Genomic DNA, 22,561 nt, shown 5'->3' on the forward strand with positions numbered 1-22,561 from the left:
TCTATTTTAATCGTTAGGGTAATAAATTGATGAATACAGGATGTTTAGATAAAATATATAAATGTACAAAAAACTTTCATGAACAATATAATACAAACGAACACGAGTGAATGTTCACGAACATATAACCGAACGTTCACGAACACAACTGAACGAACGAGACCTTTGTTCATGTTCGTTCATATAGCTAATCGAACAAAATTTCATGTTCATGTTCGTTAATTTATTAAACGAATTTTCCACCGAACGATTCATGAACTGTTCCCTAAACGTTGAGTTCATTTACAGCCCTACTCATACTGTTGTTTTTTGTCTTGTTATTTGATATTATTATTTATTTAGGTTCTCATCATCTAATATTTATGGGTTATTTCACAATCAACACTTGAAAGGAAATTTGGAGATATTTGTTCTCATGGAGACCTAGTTCATCTAGGATCGCCTGAAATCCTCTATCTGAAGTTTGTTCTAATGATTTTTCGATCGTATATTTTTGTTAGTCGAAGTCTGAATAACTGGACTGAAGATTGGTGCTAAATATGTGGATCGAAGTCTAGATCTATGTGAAGTAGGAGTCATCTTGCCTTTCCCGATCATGATTTGTGGATCGAAGTTTGTGTGAGTTCATTGTGTCAACCATCACCCATCAAAATTGATAAACCTGTTCAAAATGCAAGCTATTAATTAGGCTTGGGGGTGTGTTTTAAAGCCCCTAGGGGCTTTATAGTGTCACGTCAGATCCACATCAGCACCATGTCACACAGGGGATTTTAAAGTCTGTCCCTTTAACTTTAACTTGCATGCAATGGTTTAAAGCCCCCTTATTAAACAAAAAAAAAAAAAAGATTTGATTGGTTAAAAAGAATGGACCCCCACCTACACACCCTTTTAGTGTTCGTTAGTGTGCTGGCTGACCAACAATGGCGCCCCCTCTTTGGCGGGCAGAGGGTGGGTGTGGGGCGCTATGGGGCGCTAACGAAGGTGATGTGGCCAATGGCGGTATGCCACACACACCCCCTAGCCTTATCAGTTGTTTCATTCTAAAATATCATTTAAATATCTAAAGTCTAAAAAGATAAAATTTTAACTGATGTCTATAAAAATATATTAGTTCTGTGTGTTTATATGGATTTCAACAAGTTATTCGTCGATACTAATATTTCCCTAGTCACACGTTTTGCTTTGGTTTGGACAATATTAACGGTTTATAAATACCCATAACACATAGTTTTAAGTACCACACCATGTCAAGTCGTTCTGATCTAATTGATTTTAAAGGGAATTCCTCACATTCATATGTCCATAATTCTACTAATCTTAGCATATCATCCATGAAACAAATCACAAACGTAACATCAATGTATCTATCACCTTTATTCCTTATTCTCATATTTTAGGGGAGGAGGGGTGGTGCGTAATTTTTCCGTGATAGGCTCCTATCACTCGTTATTGCTTCTTGCACATCGCCGCCACCACTTTGGTAACGAGTGATAGGAATAACTCGTTGTTTATATAACGCGTTCAAGAATTATTGAGGAATGTGTATGACTTGTACATTGTGTATTAATACTTGTATATTGGAATCCCATCACTAGTGATCACCGCCCCCACTACATCTCTATCAATAGTGATATATTGGGAGTGATCGAATTCTATCACAAGTAACCACCCCCTCACCTTATAGGGAAACCTTTGCATGCTCCACATGCAATGTATATATTATCAGGGTAGGGATATGGTAAAAAGTGTCCAAAGTGTAAGAAGTGTAAGAAGTGTTTTAAGCCATTGGATCTTTGATCTAATGGTTGAGATCAATAGGGTATTAAAGTGTAAATTGTGTTTTAATTAGAAGGGGCTTTTGTAAAATTGAAGGGCAATAGTGACTTTTCCAACATTTCAAATATAGTAACCGTTTCAAAACCACCCATCAAACTCCTAAAGATCAGCGAATTATATGTAACCGCCATCAATCTCCAAAAAAAAATCAGCGAATTTCTTCATACTTTAAAACATTCCCAGATTTTTAAAACGTAATCGCAGATTCAAGTCATGGTGTTTTATCTGGAGACATTGTTGATGGCGTGGTGTTTTATCTGGAGACATTGTTCATGGCGTAGTGTTTTATAAATACAAAACATTCCCAGATTCAAGTCATGGTGTTTTATCAGGAGACCTTGTTCATAGTGTGGTGTTTTAAACATCTATGATTCAAGTCATGGTGTTTTATCAGGAGACATTATTCATGGCGTGGTGTTTTATCTGGAGACATTGTTCATAGCGTGGTGTTTTATCTGGAGACATTGTTCATGGTGTGGTGTTTTATCTGGAGACATTATTCATGCCGTGGTGTTTTATCTGGAGACATTGTTCATGGCGTGGTGTTTTGTCTCCAGATGTTTAAAACACTATGCCATGAACAATGTCACCAGATAAAACACCACGCCATGATTCAAGTCATGGTGTTTTATCTGGAAATCCCCAGCAACCTTCTATGAATATAACACCATACAACTTAATAGAACACCAGAATAAAACACTATGATACACATTAACCTGCATCGCTGGACTCCCTAAATATATTTTGTTCAAATCGGAGAAGATGATATGAATCGGAGTTCGGAGAAGACGATGACGGAAGGTTAACAAGATGACGTGAACTGTGATCAATCCCTAAACATTCTCATAGTCAGTTTTTTTTTCAGTTATATTGTAAATCAATTAAATGACAAAAAAATACAATTACTAATCTACCCTTTTAAATTAATTAAGAGGAGGGACACTTGTCATTCCAAGATTATTTCTTACACTTCTTACAAAAGACCCACTTTTTACAGGATCCTCTACCTATATTATCATATCATACATACAAACACCCTAGTGATTATTGACTAATCATATATATTATGAAATAACGAATCTATAATTTACCTATTAAATAAATATCGTATCATCATGTATGATGGAAGTTGCCGTAAATCAAGCTTACCCGTTGGATCCAGATCCTGCCAGGCCAGCAATAACAAATAACAATCCCACCACCGTATCAATCAATAATTCATCATAATTTCAAGATCTCGATCTCTAACCGCCATAAATTCACAAATTCATATTCATTTTGACTCAATCCTCTTATTCAAGCCTATTATCTTCAACAAAAATCCAACAGATTGACTTCGATTCGGCATGGAAACGCCTACAACCACCGCAACGGACCACCGTACCAACCGCAACAAACTTATGTCATCCTCCTTCCGCCTCCGATCACCGTCGCTGAACTCCGTGCGCCTCCGCCGGATCTTCGATCTATTTGATACGAATCACGATGAAGTCATAACTGTTGATGAACTCAGCCGTGCGTTAATCCTTCTCGGCCTGGATACAAACATGAATGAACTAGATGTACTAATCAAAACGTTTATTCAAGACGGAAACACCGGTCTCACATTTGTTGATTTTCAGGTAAAATAAATTTCTTTAAATAAATTGATTAATACATCTTTAACATGATCATCATCATCAGGCACTGCATAAGGAGATTGACGATCTGTTTTTTCGTCTGGATGATATCGACGAAGACGACGTTTTGAACGATTACGATGAAGATAGCAAAAACGACGTCGTTGGAGGACAAGAAGAGGCGGATTTGACGGAGGCGTTTAAGGTGTTTGATGAAGACGGAGATGGATTCATATCGGCGACGGAGTTGCAAAGGGTGTTAGTGAAGTTAGGGTTTGCGGAAGGGAATGAGATACGGAGAGTGGAGATGATGATCTCGTCCGTTGATCGGAATCATGATGGACGTGTGGATTTTATGGAGTTTAAGGAGATGATGCGGAATGTCATTGCTTTTAAGTGATTTTGTTTGTCGGGTTCGTCGTCTTCCGGTTGTGTATAACGGTTTTTTCCGGCGAGTGTAATGAATGGATTACATTCGCCGGAGGATTGTATCTGGCATTCTATTCCGGATATTGAAGCGATTGGAATTTAAGAACATATTCAAATTGTATTGTCAAACGTTTATTCGTTAATTTTAGAATAAAATTAGGTATTTTAGACACATTCTTTCTTTACACTTTCATTAATCCAAACTTTACATCGATATATAGAAAGTTTTAAAGGGTGTTTGATCTAGCGGTATTAAGGATAGTTTAGTAATATAATTAGATTGGGTGTGAGTTATGGCTTAAAAAAATATAGAAAGTTGTGGATATTGATGGTGAATTAGGTTGATGAAATTTTACTCAAAACCCTTGAATTTATTAGAAGGTTTTATTTTCTTTATGTAATGTTTAAGGTGGTTTAGTGATGTCCCATGGGTAGGAGTTTGTGATGTTTTCTGATCATGTGTGTGTGTGTGGGGGGGGGGGGGGGGAATATAGATGATGAATGTGATAATGCACAAACATAATTAAACTGATAAAGATGCTTCTTGCAATCGGATTATGAGCATCATCGTAATCTTATAAAGGTTTCTTTTGTTCATGTTCATAATATGTGATAATATAAGTTGAAATCCACACTCGTCAATGCAAATGCAGTGTTGTTTGATATGATTTGAGGGAGTTTTACAAGTGTTTTTATCGGGTTAATTTTAATCAAGTTTTATATAACACAAAAATATATAATTAAAGTCAAAGTTTATAAATAAAGACTTTGAAAATTCAAAATAAGACACATTTAATGGGACGGAGGTAGTATTATATTATGATTTGACTCTTTTCGAATCAAGAAACTTTTTTCAATTGGTTCATTTTGATAGATTCTCACTATTCTTGTCTAAATCATACAAGATTTACACTAATTCTTTCTATTGGTGAGATCCGCCATAAAGGAGATGCAGGTTATCCTCTATTGTTGTTAATCCTAATGCAAAATTGACTCAAAATTACATAATCGAGGAACAATTTCATCTTGGAGATACAACGAAATAGAAGGTAAACAAGCAGCTTGTTGCACCGCTAATAGCTAACCTTTTTCAGATAGCAAAACTAAGTCTTTTAAAAACTACATTTAGAGATCTTGGGGTTATAACATAACCATAATATGTATGATCCGTTAAACTCGGCTAAGTAATTTGTTAGTAGGGTTGCAGACAATATATTTAGCAATCTAGCTCGATCCATATCATTCTTAGTTCAAAAGGCAGCAAAGTTCTGAGATACTTATAATCTTTCATAAGCACCTGCAGGGGAGGAGCTTAGTTAGGGCCAGAGGGTGTCTCGGCTCCTACTGATTTTTAGCTCATAGTGTTAATTTTATCGAAAATTTTATAGTGTAAAATGTTGAATTTTTATAAGACCAGCCCCCGCTTCGAGAGTCTGACTGTCTGACCCCATTGATTTTTTCGTTCAAGCTCCGTCACTAAGCACCAGTAAACCAGTTAGAAAGCATATGTAAGCTGGTTATTTAATACGAGCAAAAGTTCAAAACACTCTCATTAAAACATATTTAAACATTAGAAATCACATATCACTACTAGAAAATCTGAAACTTCTTACACCAGTTTTCCTAGAAAATGCGTTATAAAACTGGCTTTTCTACGCATATATGATAAACACTTGATGTAGGAAAACAGCTCGTAGGAAACCTGTTTTCAACGCATTTCCTACGCAACTTCCTACACATTTTCTACGAAACTAGTACGTCGCAAATTGCTATGAATCTCTTACAATATATTTAATTATTATCTTTTAGGATTTTTTTTTTTTTTTGCTACACATTTCCGACCAAAATAAAAAAACAAAAAAATTAACAAATTTTAATACAACATTATTTGTGACCCACTTCCTACAAAAAGATTAGAAGTGTTGTTACAAATTTCCTAGGAAACTGAGTATTTTTGTGACCCACTTCCTACAAATAAATTAGAAGTGTTGTTACAAATTTCCGAGGAAACTGAGTATTTTTTGTGACCCACTTCCTACAAATAAATTAGAAGTGTTGTTACAAATTTCCGAGGAAACTGAGTTTTTTTTTGTGACCCACTTCCTACAAATAAATTAGAAGTGTTGTTACAAATTTCCGAGGAAACTGAGTATTTTTTGTGACCCATTTTCTACAAATAAATTGGAAGTGTTGTTACAAATTTCCGAGGAAACTGAGTATTTTTTGTGACCCATTTCCAACAAATAAATAAGAAGTGTTGTTACAAATTTCCGAGGAAAGTGGGTATGTTTTGTGACAAATTTCTGACAAAATAAAGAAAAAAGGTCTACTATTTTTGACCGTTTTCCGACAAAAGCTATTTATGTTGTGACACATTTCCAACCACCAAATTTATTAAATTAAAAAAACTGCAAAAAAAATAAATAATATTTCTGCATATTTCCAGCGAAAAAATTCAGAAATAATCTACAATACCAAAACCTGTTTTACAAAATTCACCGAAGTTACAATGACATAAATTCAAAAATCATGCGTTACAACGCAAGTTCCAATATGTTTAAACCGTAAGCTAATACAATTCAACGTAATTCCAAAAAGATATAAAAAACAACAACTAATTAGAGGGAGGACGCCAATTCTTCATAAACTCTTGAAGTTGTTTTTGAAGTTCTTCCCTTGCTTTCCTTTCGTCATCAAGACGAGTTGCAAGTAGATTCCTTTCTTCTTCAAGACGAGATACAATTAGATTCCTTTCTTCTTCAACCCTAGCTTCAAGATCAACCATTCAGGTTCGCATAACTTGAGCCTAAAAAGTTGTTAAAATATATATAGTTATAATTAGTAAATACATTATATAAAGAAATGTTTTGAGGCAAAAGATAAGGTGTTTATTAGTTTAATTTCCAAAGATAATAATGCATGCATACATTCTATATACATACATACTAGGGTATTCACGGATTGGTAAAACCGCGAACCAAACTGTTAGATCTTGCAAAACACAACCATCCCAATAGGTCTGCTTAGTGAGATCTTAGTATGTGAAAGTTGAACCACCGTTCATGTCACACCCCCAAATTACCACCTAGGGCGTGTCCCTGATGGAGGTGTAACGATTCAACAAAGAGCCACCAATCATATCAAACACAAGTTACAATATAATAAAATACCCAATTGAAATCAATGTAACGTCTGAAAAGTTAAATCAAAACCAAGTACTGAGCGGAAGCATAAAAGTATCAATGTGTAATGTATCAAAAGCAAATAAAGATAACGGTTTATTATGACCACAACTACTCCAGCAGCATCAGACAGCAAGCTCCCCAAGTTCCTTCAGTAATCACCTACAAGCATGTAAACAAGTGTGTCAGACTACGCTGGTGAGTTCAAGGTTTGTGTTTGTTTACCAAGTTGCGATACCAGTCATGTGAGTAAAACAGTTTACAAAACGATATGTTGTTTGTTGTTAAGATGTTTAATGTTTCGATGTTTTGATGTTTCGATGTTTCGATGTTGCTCATGTTAGATACCCTAGGGAGTGTGCCCATAAGTATCCGGGGAGTGGGTACCCCTTAACGACCGTTTGCTATGTTGCCTTCGTTAGATACCCTAGGGAGAGTGCCCATATGTATCCGAGGAGTGTGCCTCTAACAACCATAGCCATACCCAGATAATTAGTTCACGCCCGTCCTTACGGCCCGGTGTGAGGTTTCCCACCTAATAGCGCTATCAACTAATCACCCCCATTGCCCTCCAGGCAATAACCAAAACCGATTAAGTTATTTACCCAATGTTTCCCTTCCAAATGTTTACCAGTTGTCCCAAACCACCGGAACGCATGCTTGAGAAAAGTGCAGTGAACTCACCTTGGGTTTGCTCGGTAGGGTTATCTACGAGTCTACCAGTTAATCAAGTTCGTCCTAAAGGATTACCGATAACAATCAGTCTCATGCACATAAATCACGCGTTCTACATTCACTTTATACAGGTAACATTTAGGTATTACACATAACGTCATGTCAATCGTAACAAGGAATCGTGCTATAAGCAGAACAGGACATCCATTGTAATGATCGGTTTTTGCATGCTATAATGTCATATAATAAGTATCTCGATTTCCCCTATACAGTTAGTTCAAATTGGCCCACATGACTAACCTTCGGCCCACTACCAATTCATATTACTGATAGGAATTACAAACCTAAATTCTAGTTGAATGGCGGTTGACATGTGCGGGCCATTCACTAGGTTTGCAATCTCACATAAAAGAAACATGTCCCTAGGGTCTTCCCTTCAATTTAACCATAACATATGAGCACAGATTTCAACTTCCACAAGTACAGCATCATCTCATTAATTCACCTAACATCATTAACTATCACTGACATATTATTAGGTTGTCTACTTTATTGATGAGATCAAGACTACAACACCGCACATGGGCCGACATTTTAATCAAGGTTATCAAACTTAACAAATCATAACAGCACAAGTTTCGATCCATACCAAATCATGTTATTCATTATTTCAAGTTCTTAGATCATAAACACCCTATTCACTAAATATTCAAAAGATCACATAATTAACACAACATAACCCATCCATTGATTCAAAATAATCGGCCAAACATCACCTAATGGCCTTGTCATCTATATCATTGACAGTAACTATCAGATTGATCAAAACAACAACTATTTAACATGCCACTATTGTTATTATCACTATCGAGTCAATAGCAACCAATACTCGAATAAGGATTCAACCAATTAACTAGTATTATGGCCCAACTATAACATATCCGAAATCGTGATCTATCCTAATTCACCTTTGGTTCATCATTCCAGTAACCAGTCTCCAAGTCATAAAACACTTCAACAAATTCTATTTCAGTTTACCATTCACATCAAACGATCTATGCATACCATCAAACACAATTTCGTATAACAAAAGCAATGATAAAAACTAACATCACCCATCTATCCCGGATATAACTCGGTTTCACCCGTAACTCCAATTAATTACACGTTACAAACAGTTTGCGCATCAAGAACAATAAGCACGAAAGCAACCATACATATAATAAAACCATGCAAACATGATTTCACAGGCAAGAATGGAAACAATTAATCAACAATTAAGATAAATATGTTCGTACTAACCGAGCTTCTGATGATAGGACTATATCTCACGAGGGGGGGGCTGCTACAGTTCACGATCAGAGGATTAGAGGTGAGGGGGGTAGGGTTTGTTATAGTTATAAGCTCAATCGGAATTTTAGTTAGATTATAATACGTATTCTATTCCCTATATGAAAGGGTTAAAGTGTTGGGCCGGTTACTAATTACGTATGGGCATTGGGCCAGTTGACTAATCAACAGGCTGTTGGGCTTCTTATTCGGACAATACAAAAGTTGGGGCTGAGCTTATTATTCAAACTAATAGACAAGAGAAACAAGGATGTTGGGCTGGGCTTAATATTCGAACTAATAAACAAGAGTTGGGCCGGTCAACAGTCCATCAATGCTTAGCTTATGGGGCCTCATAATGGCTAGTGAGGATCGGCCCAATGTGATATAGCCCACAAATATTTTTGGACATAATTATGGCGCGTTTACCTTAATTAACTAGTCGTAGCGAAAGTGAAGGAGGAAATAACAAGGAATCAAAGTTAGCGAGATTAACCTTAAAAGTTCGGGTTGTCACATCATCCCCAACTTGAAGGAAATTTCGTCCCGAAATTGGCAAGCGTCAAGTGTGAGAGAAACGAAGTAAGAAATCAGAGTTGTTGCGGGTTTTGCTCAGTTGTGACATCATCCCCAACTTGAAAGAATTTTCGTCCCGAAAATTGATCTAAAACAATGGTTTAAAGTAAGTTCCGACGAACTCGATCTATAGATACCTTACAACGCCTGGGGGCTAATCTTGTGATCAGTGGAAATCATGGTATGGTGGTTAGCGTGTTGTTATGTCAGTTGCCAATCAATGAAACAGGGGATTAATGAGGTTCGTACAAAGAATCGAGCGAAACAGGGGTCCATTAAACATCCGAAGGATTTGGCCAGCAAATTTGTTGTCTAGAAGTAATTTCCAGTAGTGGTGCATGGCGGCATGGCACAACAGGGAGGTTCGTTACATTGCGGTCGCGCGAATGTATTATTTGTCCAAAACAGAGTTTGGTGGGTAAAGGTTAGTGTTGCAAAACGACAAACGCGTGTAACTGTGTCTGCTTCACTTCTAGCGGCGATGACAAGTGAAAGTGATAAGGTTCGTCTACAAGGATGCGTGGGTATAGTTCTCCTAATCCCGTGTTCGTTCGGAAGTTCCATCTAGCGATGCCATCACATGGTTAGCTCTATTGAAACAAGGGTGTACTGGAGGCCCTTGTGATCGGTCTAATCGGTGCATTCGGTACCGTCTAAGTAATGCCTCCCACTTAAATCCAACGACCACGGTTTCCACCGGAGATTGTAGGTCGTGCAGTTCCTCTCCGTAACACCATTACGCAATTCATCACTCTCTCGTGTTGCATCGGCGTGTAACTGGGACTCTGAATTAAGCCATCATGGTACATCGCTGGATCATCGGTACTCTCGGATAGAAGTGATGCTCCGCGTGTTGTAGGGTTGGGTTTCAAAAGCTGAAAAGACGTTCCGCGACTTTGTTTTCCTAAGGATTCACAGCTCCCGGCTGTGCTAAGGAGGTTGAAGTTGCGCACCCTTCGAAAATCCTATGATGAAGCTGTGATAGTATCCAGCGAATCCAAGGGATTGCTGTACCCCAGAAGGAAATCGGGATTTGCACAAGGTCAATTCTAAAATTCCACCTGACGATGTGGAGGTAAACCAGGTAACTCTTCAGAAGGCATGTCAGAAAATTCATGGATAAGTGGAAGACACTCGATCTTCCTTTCTTAAAGTGGCGAATCGATGACAGGAGCTAGTATAACAGAGTAGCCCTTCCGTAGGCACTTCTGGGCTTTCACGACTGTGACAATGCCAACAACGGCACCACTACGATGATCTTAAACGGATAAGGATTCCCCACTGGGGAGAGGGAACGCACGATTTTCTTTTTGCAGGGGATTTCTGCTTGATACATAGATAACCAAGTCCATGTCAACGACCATGTCAAAACTTACAAGAGTATTGGAAAGTAGGTCAATATCGAACACTTGACCCACGAGGTCAAGTTTACAACCAAAAAGAACATGAGAAGCTTCTATCGATTTACTATCAGTTAATTCTACTACATGCTTATTTACAACAAAGTTGGGAGTCAGTCCTAACTGACGACTGAACCCTGAGGCACATAACTCCAATCGAAATGAGGTAAAAGTCGAGTATCACATTGAAATCTACAAACTACCAAGTTTACACACAATAGGGCAGAACCCTTCCCACGCTCGTTAAGCCTCACTGGGACTTGCATGCACCTCGCGTTATTATTATGTGTGCACCCATGATAATAAGGCGGTTTGCATGCTCCTCTCAATGCTTCTTAACTTATGTTTGAAGTTTCTCCCACTCCAATCAACACAAAATAAGCAATGCCAACAAGTTTAGAATTTACTAAATGCAAGTGTTATGTTGCACTATCAATGTGTCATGATGCTTATCATGTCGTATCGTGCATGCTATAGTTACGTTTACTAGGCATATAAAGCATAAGCTAACGAGGAACGAACCTCGCAGTCTGAAGCTGAGTGTCATGGTCATGGTTTGGATCAATTCGGTTATAGTCTGGTTTTATGAAAACGTTTTTAAAACCGAGTTCTCTATAACCAGTGGCTCTGATACCAAACTGTCACACCCCCAAATTACCACCTAGGGCGTGTCCCTGATGGAGGTGTAACGATTCAACAAAGAGCCACCAATCATATCAAACACAAGTTACAATATAATAAAATACCCAATTGAAATCAATGTAACGTCTGAAAAGTTAAATCAAAACCAAGTACTGAGCGGAAGCATAAAAGTATCAATGTGTAATGTATCAAAAGCAAATAAAGATAACGGTTTATTATGACCACAACTACTCCAGCAGCATCAGACAGCAAGCTCCCCAAGTTCCTTCAGTAATCACCTACAAGCATGTAAACAAGTGTGTCAGACTACGCTGGTGAGTTCAAGGTTTGTGTTTGTTTACCAAGTTGCGATACCAGTCATGTGAGTAAAACAGTTTACAAAACGATATGTTGTTTGTTGTTAAGATGTTTAATGTTTCGATGTTTTGATGTTTCGATGTTTCGATGTTGCTCATGTTAGATACCCTAGGGAGTGTGCCCATAAGTATCCGGGGAGTGGGTACCCCTTAACGACCGTTTGCTATGTTGCCTTCGTTAGATACCCTAGGGAGAGTGCCCATATGTATCCGAGGAGTGTGCCTCTAACAACCATAGCCATACCCAGATAATTAGTTCACGCCCGTCCTTACGGCCCGGTGTGAGGTTTCCCACCTAATAGCGCTATCAACTAATCACCCCCATTGCCCTCCAGGCAATAACCAAAACCGATTAAGTTATTTACCCAATGTTTCCCTTCCAAATGTTTACCAGTTGTCCCAAACCACCGGAACGCATGCTTGAGAAAAGTGCAGTGAACTCACCTTGGGTTTGCTCGGTAGGGTTATCTACGAGTCTACCAGTTAATCAAGTTCGTCCTAAAGGATTACCGATAACAATCAGTCTCATGCACATAAATCACGCGTTCTACATTCACTTTATACAGGTAACATTTAGGTATTACACATAACGTCATGTCAATCGTAACAAGGAATCGTGCTATAAGCAGAACAGGACATCCATTGTAATGATCGGTTTTTGCATGCTATAATGTCATATAATAAGTATCTCGATTTCCCCTATACAGTTAGTTCAAATTGGCCCACATGACTAACCTTCGGCCCACTACCAATTCATATTACTGATAGGAATTACAAACCTAAATTCTAGTTGAATGGCGGTTGACATGTGCGGGCCATTCACTAGGTTTGCAATCTCACATAAAAGAAACATGTCCCTAGGGTCTTCCCTTCAATTTAACCATAACATATGAGCACAGATTTCAACTTCCACAAGTACAGCATCATCTCATTAATTCACCTAACATCATTAACTATCACTGACATATTATTAGGTTGTCTACTTTATTGATGAGATCAAGACTACAACACCGCACATGGGCCGACATTTTAATCAAGGTTATCAAACTTAACAAATCATAACAGCACAAGTTTCGATCCATACCAAATCATGTTATTCATTATTTCAAGTTCTTAGATCATAAACACCCTATTCACTAAATATTCAAAAGATCACATAATTAACACAACATAACCCATCCATTGATTCAAAATAATCGGCCAAACATCACCTAATGGCCTTGTCATCTATATCATTGACAGTAACTATCAGATTGATCAAAACAACAACTATTTAACATGCCACTATTGTTATTATCACTATCGAGTCAATAGCAACCAATACTCGAATAAGGATTCAACCAATTAACTAGTATTATGGCCCAACTATAACATATCCGAAATCGTGATCTATCCTAATTCACCTTTGGTTCATCATTCCAGTAACCAGTCTCCAAGTCATAAAATACTTCAACAAATTCTATTTCAGTTTACCATTCACATCAAACGATCTATGCATACCATCAAACACAATTTCGTATAACAAAAGCAATGATAAAACACTAACATCACCCATCTATCCCGGATATAACTCGGTTTCACCCGTAACTCCAATTAATTACACGTTACAAACAGTTTGCGCATCAAGAACAATAAGCACGAAAGCAACCATACATATAATAAAACCATGCAAACATGATTTCACAGGCAAGAATGGAAACAATTAATCAACAATTAAGATAAATATGTTCGTACTAACCGAGCTTCTGATGATAGGACTATATCTCACGAGGGGGGGGCTGCTACAGTTCACGATCAGAGGATTAGAGGTGAGGGGGGTAGGGTTTGTTATAGTTATAAGCTCAATCGGAATTTTAGTTAGATTATAATACGTATTCTATTCCCTATATGAAAGGGTTAAAGTGTTGGGCCGGTTACTAATTACGTATGGGCATTGGGCCAGTTGACTAATCAACAGGCTGTTGGGCTTCTTATTCGGACAATACAAAAGTTGGGGCTGAGCTTATTATTCAAACTAATAGACAAGAGAAACAAGGATGTTGGGCTGGGCTTAATATTCGAACTAATAAACAAGAGTTGGGCCGGTCAACAGTCCATCAATGCTTAGCTTATGGGGCCTCATAATGGCTAGTGAGGATCGGCCCAATGTGATATAGCCCACAAATATTTTTGGACATAATTATGGCGCGTTTACCTTAATTAACTAGTCGTAGCGAAAGTGAAGGAGGAAATAACAAGGAATCAAAGTTAGCGAGATTAACCTTAAAAGTTCGGGTTGTCACATCATCCCCAACTTGAAGGAAATTTCGTCCCGAAATTGGCAAGCGTCAAGTGTGAGAGAAACGAAGTAAGAAATCAGAGTTGTTGCGGGTTTTGCTCAGTTGTGACAGTTCATCACCACCACCGTCCACCACCCACCATCACCACCGTCCACCACCCATCAACGTCCACCACCCACCACTGTCCTCCAACACCCACCATCCACCACCCACCATCGTCCATCTCCGCCACCACCGTCCACCACCCACCCCCACCGTCTACCACCATCACTGTCCACCACCACCACCCACCACCACCGTCTGTACACCACCACCGGTTTATTTTAGAAGCATGTAGAAGTTAAATAACAAACAGTCTTCTTCTTGTAGACTGCAGACATTTGGTCCACCTCTTCTGCTACAGATGTCTGTAGATGTGGTGCGCAGACTGCAGACATTTTACCTTTTAAAAAACAAACAACACCTAAGTCTACCAAATCATGCCTAATCCACTACTCCCAAGTCAATTTCGACCTGCATATATATAAATACACATACAGATACATTACATACATACATACATACATACATACATACATACATGTAGATACAAAAATGCGTATACGTACACATACATACATACATACATACATACATACCCACATACACATACAGATACAAACATGCATATACGTACACATACATACACACATACACAAATACATATATACATACTCACATTATACTCATATCCATTTGTCCACATAGCTATAGTTACGTACATTTAATATTTAAAATAAAAATAATTATATAGGTTGTTTCTTACACATTTGTGACAAATCCTTAAATGTCGTAAGAAATGTGTCACAGCGTGCAATGGATTTAAGCATTTTGTCATAAATGCGTAGGAAAATGTATTCATACATGGATTGTTTCCTACGCCTTTATGATAGTTATATTTAAAAATAAGCATTTTGTCATAAATGTATAGAAATATGTTTATTTTATAATTATTATATACTAGTTTTATTATTATTTAACCTTTTGTAGATTATTTGTGACAGATCTGTGACGTAACTGTCAATTAATTAGGATTTTCTTATTTTTGTCAGAAACTTGTCACAAGTTGTGACGGAATTCCGACGGATGGCTTAAGTTATAAATATTTCGTCATAAATGTGTAGGAAACGATATTATTTTCCCTTATTTTTTTGGCTTATATAAATATTTATTTGGTAAAAAATAATAATTAACCTTTTGTAGATTATTTCCTACAGATTTGTGATGCAACTGTCAATTAATTAGGGTTTTCTTATTTCTCGTCATAAATGTGTAGGAAACGATATCATTTTCCCTTATTTTTTTGTTTTGTAGGTTATTTCTGATTACGCCCCCTTGCGGTATGCGCATATAATGTATATATGTGTGGGCCATCGGGGGGCAAAAGTGAAAGTGCACGAATTTTAATGTTATTTTATTAACTTCGTGAAAATAACGTTAAAAGCTGAGGACAGTTAATTTTGCATCATGTGGTGGCGTTGATAGCTGAGAGACAAAAGGGTACATTCACTAATCGGTCTTTGTCCCGAGTGCTGAGTGTTATGTGCCTTATGTCCAAGGCTTGATGCAAAACTACTATCGAGCCGGGGGTCTCACTGGAAGCAGCCTCTCTATTCCTATGGGGTAGAGGTAAGGCTGTCTACATCTTACCCTCCTCAGACCCTACCTTTGCTTTGCTATTGGTGGGATTAACCGAGTAGGTTATTTCTGATACATTTATTACGCAACTGTCAATTAATTAGGGTTTTCTTATTTTTCGTCATGGATGCATCGAAAATTTGTAACAAAATCTTGAATTTTTTTTTTTAGGAAATTCGTCATAAAAGTGTAGTAATCTGTGACGAAAAAAATTGTGTAGAAAATTTCTGTAGAAAATTATCACTTTTTCTGTAGTGTATCTCAAATAATTCTACCGAAAGTCACAAGATTGTTAAAGGTAATTCTAGATGTAAACCAAAAATAGAATCTACATCAACACATTAGATTTGAAGTAATTTAAAATTCTCAAGGTAAAATATGGTCGGAATTAACATGAACTTTAAGCATGTACTAACAACAAAAAATTGCAAAAAAACGTTTTCAATAATCAATATATAAGAAAATTTGAAACGTTGATTACACATGCATGACAAGTCTTGTTTTCATAAAACAAATTGGTACTTAGTTTATAACTAATAAACTAAATGTTACTATGAGTTATGACCCTTGAAGATAAAATGAAGTGTCTTTAACTAATATACTTTATTCGTCTTAAAATAAGTGTGTAATATATAGAATACACAGTTTTTCCATCCTAAATTATTATTAATTAATGTATTTTATATCTACTAATCAAAAATCAATTTTACTTCTTAAAATATACATATTATTATAACAAAGATTCCTTCACACAAATCATACACGACCAATAATCTTGTAGTCGAAATAAATATTACGTAAAAACAAGATTTTTGTTTTATAGGAATAAATAAATCAATCATCTAGAGGAAGGCCGGGTGGGAAGGTTACATTCATTTGGGGATTTTTTGTTCTTTCTGTTATTAATTTACATTTGTTTAAATGTTTTTATCTGCCATCCAAAATTTAAATATTATGAATTACGATTAATATTATCTACCGGGTTTTTATATATGCATGTTTAATAAAATACTACATTGTTTGTTGAGAGTTATTTAAAAAAGACATTTTCTTTCTTAAGAACATTTTTTAAAAAATAATACGACTATTAAACACATGTTTACCTAAACGTGTTATTTTCTTAAACACTAACACATGAATGTTTAACAAGTGGGTTACACATCACGTTTAACATGATTAAAGGTGATCAGTTCAAGAATATGAATGACACGACACATTTAACATGAATAAAAACAAGAAGTACAATAACATAAATAGCACGAACGTTTATAATGATTATTGACATAACTCATTAAACATGATTAGAAGAAATAATAGACAGAATTCATATATGATAAAAGATAAACATAATGAACAGTACATTTACTATTAAATTAATATTACAATGGATTTATTATTAAATTCATATTACAATTAGATTATTAAATTAATATTAGAATTAGATTAGAATTATTTAAAATTCATATATGATTAAGAGATAAGCAAATGGTATTGGGTATAGGTACCGGTTTCAAATTTACCAAACCGGTGTATTTTTGGTACCGGTTCCGCACAGGTATTCACCGGTTTTTACCCTCAAATACCGGTGTCGTACCAATACCGACCTGTACCGAACCGTGCCATACTAGGTATATTCGGTACCGGTGCCCACTTTTGGGGATTTCGGTATCAGTATTTGCGGTACCGGTTGGTAACGAGCTCATCAAATCCTGTAGCAACGCAGCAATGCAAGTAGCAAATGGTATTGGGTATAGGTACCGGTCTCAAATTTACCAAATCAGTGTATTTTTTGTACCGGTTCTGCACAGGTATTCACCGGTTTTTACCCTCAAATACCGGTGCCGTACCAATACCGACCGGTACCGAACCGTGCCATACTAGGTATATTAGGTACCGGTACCCACTTTTGGGGATTTCGGTACCAGTATTTTCAGTACCGGTTTTTCAAATTTACCAAACCGGTGTATTTTTGGTACCGGTTCCGCACAGGTATTCACCGGTTTTTACCCTCAAATACCGGTGTCGTACCAATACCGACCTGTACCGAACCGTGCCATACTAGGTATATTCGGTACCGGTGCCCACTTTTGGGGATTTCGGTATCAGTATTTGCGGTACCGGTTGGTAACGAGCTCATCAAATCCTGTAGCAACGCAGCAATGCAAGTAGCAAATGGTATTGGGTATAGGTACCGGTCTCAAATTTACCAAATCAGTGTATTTTTTGTACCGGTTCTGCACAGGTATTCACCGGTTTTTACCCTCAAATACCGGTGCCGTACCAATACCGACCGGTACCGAACCGTGCCATACTAGGTATATTAGGTACCGGTACCCACTTTTGGGGATTTCGGTACCAGTATTTTTAGTACCGGTTGGTAACGAGCTCATCAAATCCTGTAGCAACGCAGCAATGCAAGTAATTGCACCGTTTAGATTACTTTTCATACACACAGTAAGTAAACTGTATTTCGTTTGAATGAGGTTTTATATACACAACAACTTATTTTGCTTTCTTTTTTGTCTTTTTCTGTAATGAATGAATTGTAGCATGTAAAATTAACTTGAATATTTAGAATATTGATGAGCAAATCGTATCAAATCCTGTAAATGAACCGGTATCGTATCGGTACCAAATTTACTATACCAAATCATTTTCGGTACCAATTTGGTACCCGCCTTTTGGCGTTTTCAGAATCGTTACTTTCGGTTCGACACCGGTCTAGCACCATACCTGTATTTATTGATTTTTACCTTCAAATACCATACCGTATTGTACCGAGCATTTTCGATGCCGGTACCTAATTTCGATGATTTTTTGGATCGGTACTTTCACTACCGTTACCGGTACCGAGCTCATCCATATTTTAACGTGTTAGCACCGTAATAACTGAACTGCAAACAACCGAATTTCCAACGTGTAGGACGTATGAGTCCTATTATTATATATTAGGTTATTTAAAATCGTTTTTTTTATGACGGAGTGACTATCCTTACCATGTCATTTTATTTATGTTTTGATATTCGGTATCTGTTTGTCGTTGCTGACACGCCTTTTGTAGTCATTGGTTCCCGCCGCAACGCGCGGGCGGCAAATAACTAGTTAATACAATAAATTTGAAGTTACAAAAACACATATAATATTAAATTAATGATATATTTTAGTTAGTTATAAAGCTACGTCATTTTAGAAAATAAGTCATACACATGTCGTGTTGACCTATCAATTAGTTAAACACGATAGATTAGACGCACTATGTTTGCATAAACGGGTTGAACCATAATAGACATGTTCTAGTCGTGTCATAAACGTGTTAACCTGTTTATAACTTGAATCCGGTAACCTTAAACATTAATCCATTAACTTATGTCTAGTCATGTTATCATGTGTTTTCAGCTATTGATATTAGCGAGACTAGTTATAATTTTAAAATGTATTCTTAATTTGGAAAGGAATATTTTTTTTATCTAAACTAAAGCCCAATGCATTCAACATGCATATAAAGTTAGAATTGGTGCCATTTGGTGTGACCAAACATGAAATACTTGCAAAATCAAGAAAGCTTTTCTTTCTCTACTTCTTCCAAAAACGGCCTTTTCTCCGATGATGAAGATGGTGAATCCGATGGTCCGGGAGGTCGTATTTCCGGCCATCGCCAAAACGACTATTTTGAAATATCTCTACCACCGCCACCACCATCACCATCCGCCACCAAAACCAATCATGGTGATGCAAAAAAAGAGGAATTTGAGTTTTGCTTCTCTTTTAATTCTTCATCAACCCTTGTCGACTTCCCATCGATCCCTAATCCCGCCAACTCCAACCACCCATTCCATCACGACGAGCTGCCTATGACCACCTCCACTTTTGCACCTTCTCAATTGGTCAATGTTGGTGATAAAAAACATAACCATCGCTACAAAGTGAATAATTTAATGAATTACAAGCGTATATTTCAAAAGGCGAGTAGCCCACGGTGTCATCAAGGCTTAGTCTCACCATATATTTTTCCGCCTTCTCGGCTGCGAACGTTTGATGAAACCCAACGAGGACTCATAAACTATCGGTAAATTATCGTTTTCATGATTTTATTTTGTTATCTGCATAATAATTAAAAAAATATATTCAAGTAAATGATATGTTTGCCGTCTTGCTAATCTAGTTTGGTTAGACCAAGTGCATGTTAATATATTATTGTCTTTTTGTTTTGTTTTCTCGTACCGACATGACATATTCCATTCATGTATTGATTCTTTAATGTGGGTTTCATTAATTACGGGTTTTATATAAAATATGTTAAACTTACACGTTTTTATTAATGTGTATAAACTTGATATAACAAACTTCAATTTTAAGATAGAATAATTTAATTATATATAGGTAACGCATCGTTAGCCTCGTTGAGGTGCTTAGTGATTCTTTCTGCAACTAGGCTCCAACATAAGAGTAAGCTTATAGATATGAAGGATCTAAGTGTGTAGAGTTTTGGGTTACGCGACATAACCTAATCATGTGAGAAGATGGGTATTTAACTATTTATACAGTTCCTAGTTTAGACTGTTGTGCAACGTGACGTGGTGATAGTTTAGTCTGTTGTTGGCTCAGAGCCTTTGGTCATAGACTATGTAGAGGTGCACAATGGCATATGTATTCATAATTGGTGCATTAGCTGCTCGCAGCACTATCAGCCCGTTGCTTTGTCAGGACCGCACATTCCATATATAGCTTGTGCCCTACGGGGAAGTTTAGTGTTGAACTGGCTCCATTTCGCATTCCTCCATAGCTCGAGCTATATAGGCGCCTCATGCCAATGCCTCTCTCCGAATCTCTAACTTTGGATACCATCTAACCGTAAACTTTGATGTACACACTTATAATCTTCGTATCTATACGCTTACCCATACCGGGGTCTGAATATAGGAATAAATCAATTCTCACTATGGCGTGACTCAGGATGTGTGTGTTCACATTAATAGACCCAATATTTTTTTTTTCATCGGGGCTTAATCAAACTTTTAGGGGAGCGATCAAGATGTTAGCGTATAAATAACACTAAGGGGTTGTTTGGCAATTTCTGAATAGTTAAGTGTTGAACCAGTAAGAGTTCGAAATCATAAATGCTGAACCAGTAAGAGGTCTAAATCATTAAGAGCCAGTATAATGTTTAACCGTTCAGAGACAAATGTCTGACCAATTCACATTAGAGGTCTTAACCATTCAGATTCAGTATAATGCTTAATCATTCAGAGACAAATGTCTAAACCATTCAGACATCTGCTCGCGAAACAAACAGTCTGAACCATTAAATACTAAACCAGTAAGAGATCTGAACCATTAAGAGTCTCTTTGAGAGCTAAACAAACAACCCCTAACTTTGTTTCATGGGGCCGACTGCCTCCCATGGTTTCTTTGTACAACTAATTTTATTTTTTAAGTCATTCACGCTAGGCCTTGTACCTCTTTGTGCCGAAACATTAGGATTCTTGATGGATAAATGGTGATAAAAATATAATGTTAGTTACATCAAAAGTTAAGCCATTGTACAAAATAATAGCAAAATGTAAATAAGAATACATAAATAAACCCTAACCAAAAAAAATTGTTGATTGGTACACAAGTAATTAATTTATTTTGTTATTGTATTAACTTTGAAAGGAATTCACCAAGGTTGGGTGGCATAAGGAAATTCATGGTCAAGCTAAGATCCATCAAAAGCATGTTACGGTCGTCGTTAAATGCTTCCCGGCGACTACATCCGCCGGCAAAAGTCAAAGTCAACAAAAAGATCCAGAAAACCTCTACTGATCACAAGCAAAGAGACTGTAGTCATATGACCAACAAAAGTATCGACAATAACGACATTGTCGAGAAAACTTTAAGTCAATCGCAAAATCAAGAAGAACAAAAATCTTCAAAAGGAATGAATTTCTACGGTTTTAGTAAAATGTTGGATGTAATTATGAAGAATCTTAGAATGACTCGAAGATCAAAACAGACATACAGTAAAAGTTGCCCCGTCTCAATTAAATCCTCCCCGATGCACGATCCTAGTGGGAATGCTCGTGATGAAAGAAGGAATTCGTTTTACTCAAGAGATCATTCCATTCAAGCTGCGATTGCACATTGCAAGAAATCGTTTGGAAAATAATATTAGAGTTCATAACTTTTTTGTGTGTAATTTATTTTGATAATGGTAGAAATGTAGAATCAATATATATGTAATTGCATTAGTTTTGTATCATGAATCATATCGATTTTTGATTTAAAAAAAAAAAATCTCAAACTTCAAAAATCTGCCTTGCCTATTAGATGCTAACATGGTTCTTTCATATGTGTAAATTAGGTGAACAAAATCATAACCTTAATTATTTTCACGAGTTTTCTGTTAACGTTTATAGTATATTTATTTTTATGTAAACTTTAGGTGGGGAAGGTTCATTGGGGAACACTAAAAAAGTGGGGAACAGCGGGGAACCGACTTAAACGAACTCCGATTGGACTCATTCCAGCGCCGTTGGAACCGGCTCGTCAAACCCTAACTAAGATCTCTTAACCCTAAA

The 22,561-nt window shown here is 36.9% G+C and overlaps 2 protein-coding genes across 2 annotated transcripts; both read left to right on the forward strand.

Moving 5' to 3' along the window:
- Positions 1–2,962: 2,962 nt before the first annotated feature.
- On the forward strand, positions 2,963–4,057 carry LOC110884438 (calcium-binding allergen Bet v 3). The gene is made up of 2 exons (XM_022132151.2): positions 2,963–3,459; positions 3,521–4,057. Exons 1-2 carry the CDS (start codon positions 3,184–3,186, stop codon positions 3,854–3,856), a joined length of 612 nt encoding a protein of 203 aa, XP_021987843.1. The 5' UTR covers positions 2,963–3,183; the 3' UTR covers positions 3,857–4,057.
- A 15,329-nt stretch (positions 4,058–19,386) lies between these two features.
- On the forward strand, positions 19,387–22,277 carry LOC110884439. The gene is made up of 2 exons (XM_022132152.2): positions 19,387–20,067; positions 21,657–22,277. The coding sequence occupies exons 1-2, from the start codon at positions 19,538–19,540 to the stop codon at positions 22,147–22,149; spliced, it is 1,023 nt and encodes a 340-aa protein (XP_021987844.1). The 5' UTR covers positions 19,387–19,537; the 3' UTR covers positions 22,150–22,277.
- The last annotated feature ends 284 nt before the right edge of the window (positions 22,278–22,561 follow it).

Source organism: Helianthus annuus, chromosome 10, assembly GCF_002127325.2.
Source record: "Helianthus annuus cultivar XRQ/B chromosome 10, HanXRQr2.0-SUNRISE, whole genome shotgun sequence".
Classification (NCBI taxonomy): domain Eukaryota; kingdom Viridiplantae; phylum Streptophyta; class Magnoliopsida; order Asterales; family Asteraceae; genus Helianthus; species Helianthus annuus.

Coding starts and splice junctions, on each gene's coding strand:
- LOC110884438 (XM_022132151.2), top strand. CDS start 3,184: ATGGAAACGCCTACAACCACCGCAACGGACCACCGTACCAACCGCAAC. Junction 3,460..3,520: donor TCACATTTGTTGATTTTCAG/GTAAAATAAATT, acceptor CATCATCATCAG/GCACTGCATAAGGAGATTGA.
- LOC110884439 (XM_022132152.2), top strand. CDS start 19,538: ATGAAATACTTGCAAAATCAAGAAAGCTTTTCTTTCTCTACTTCTTCC. Junction 20,068..21,656: donor CGAGGACTCATAAACTATCG/GTAAATTATCGT, acceptor TAACTTTGAAAG/GAATTCACCAAGGTTGGGTG.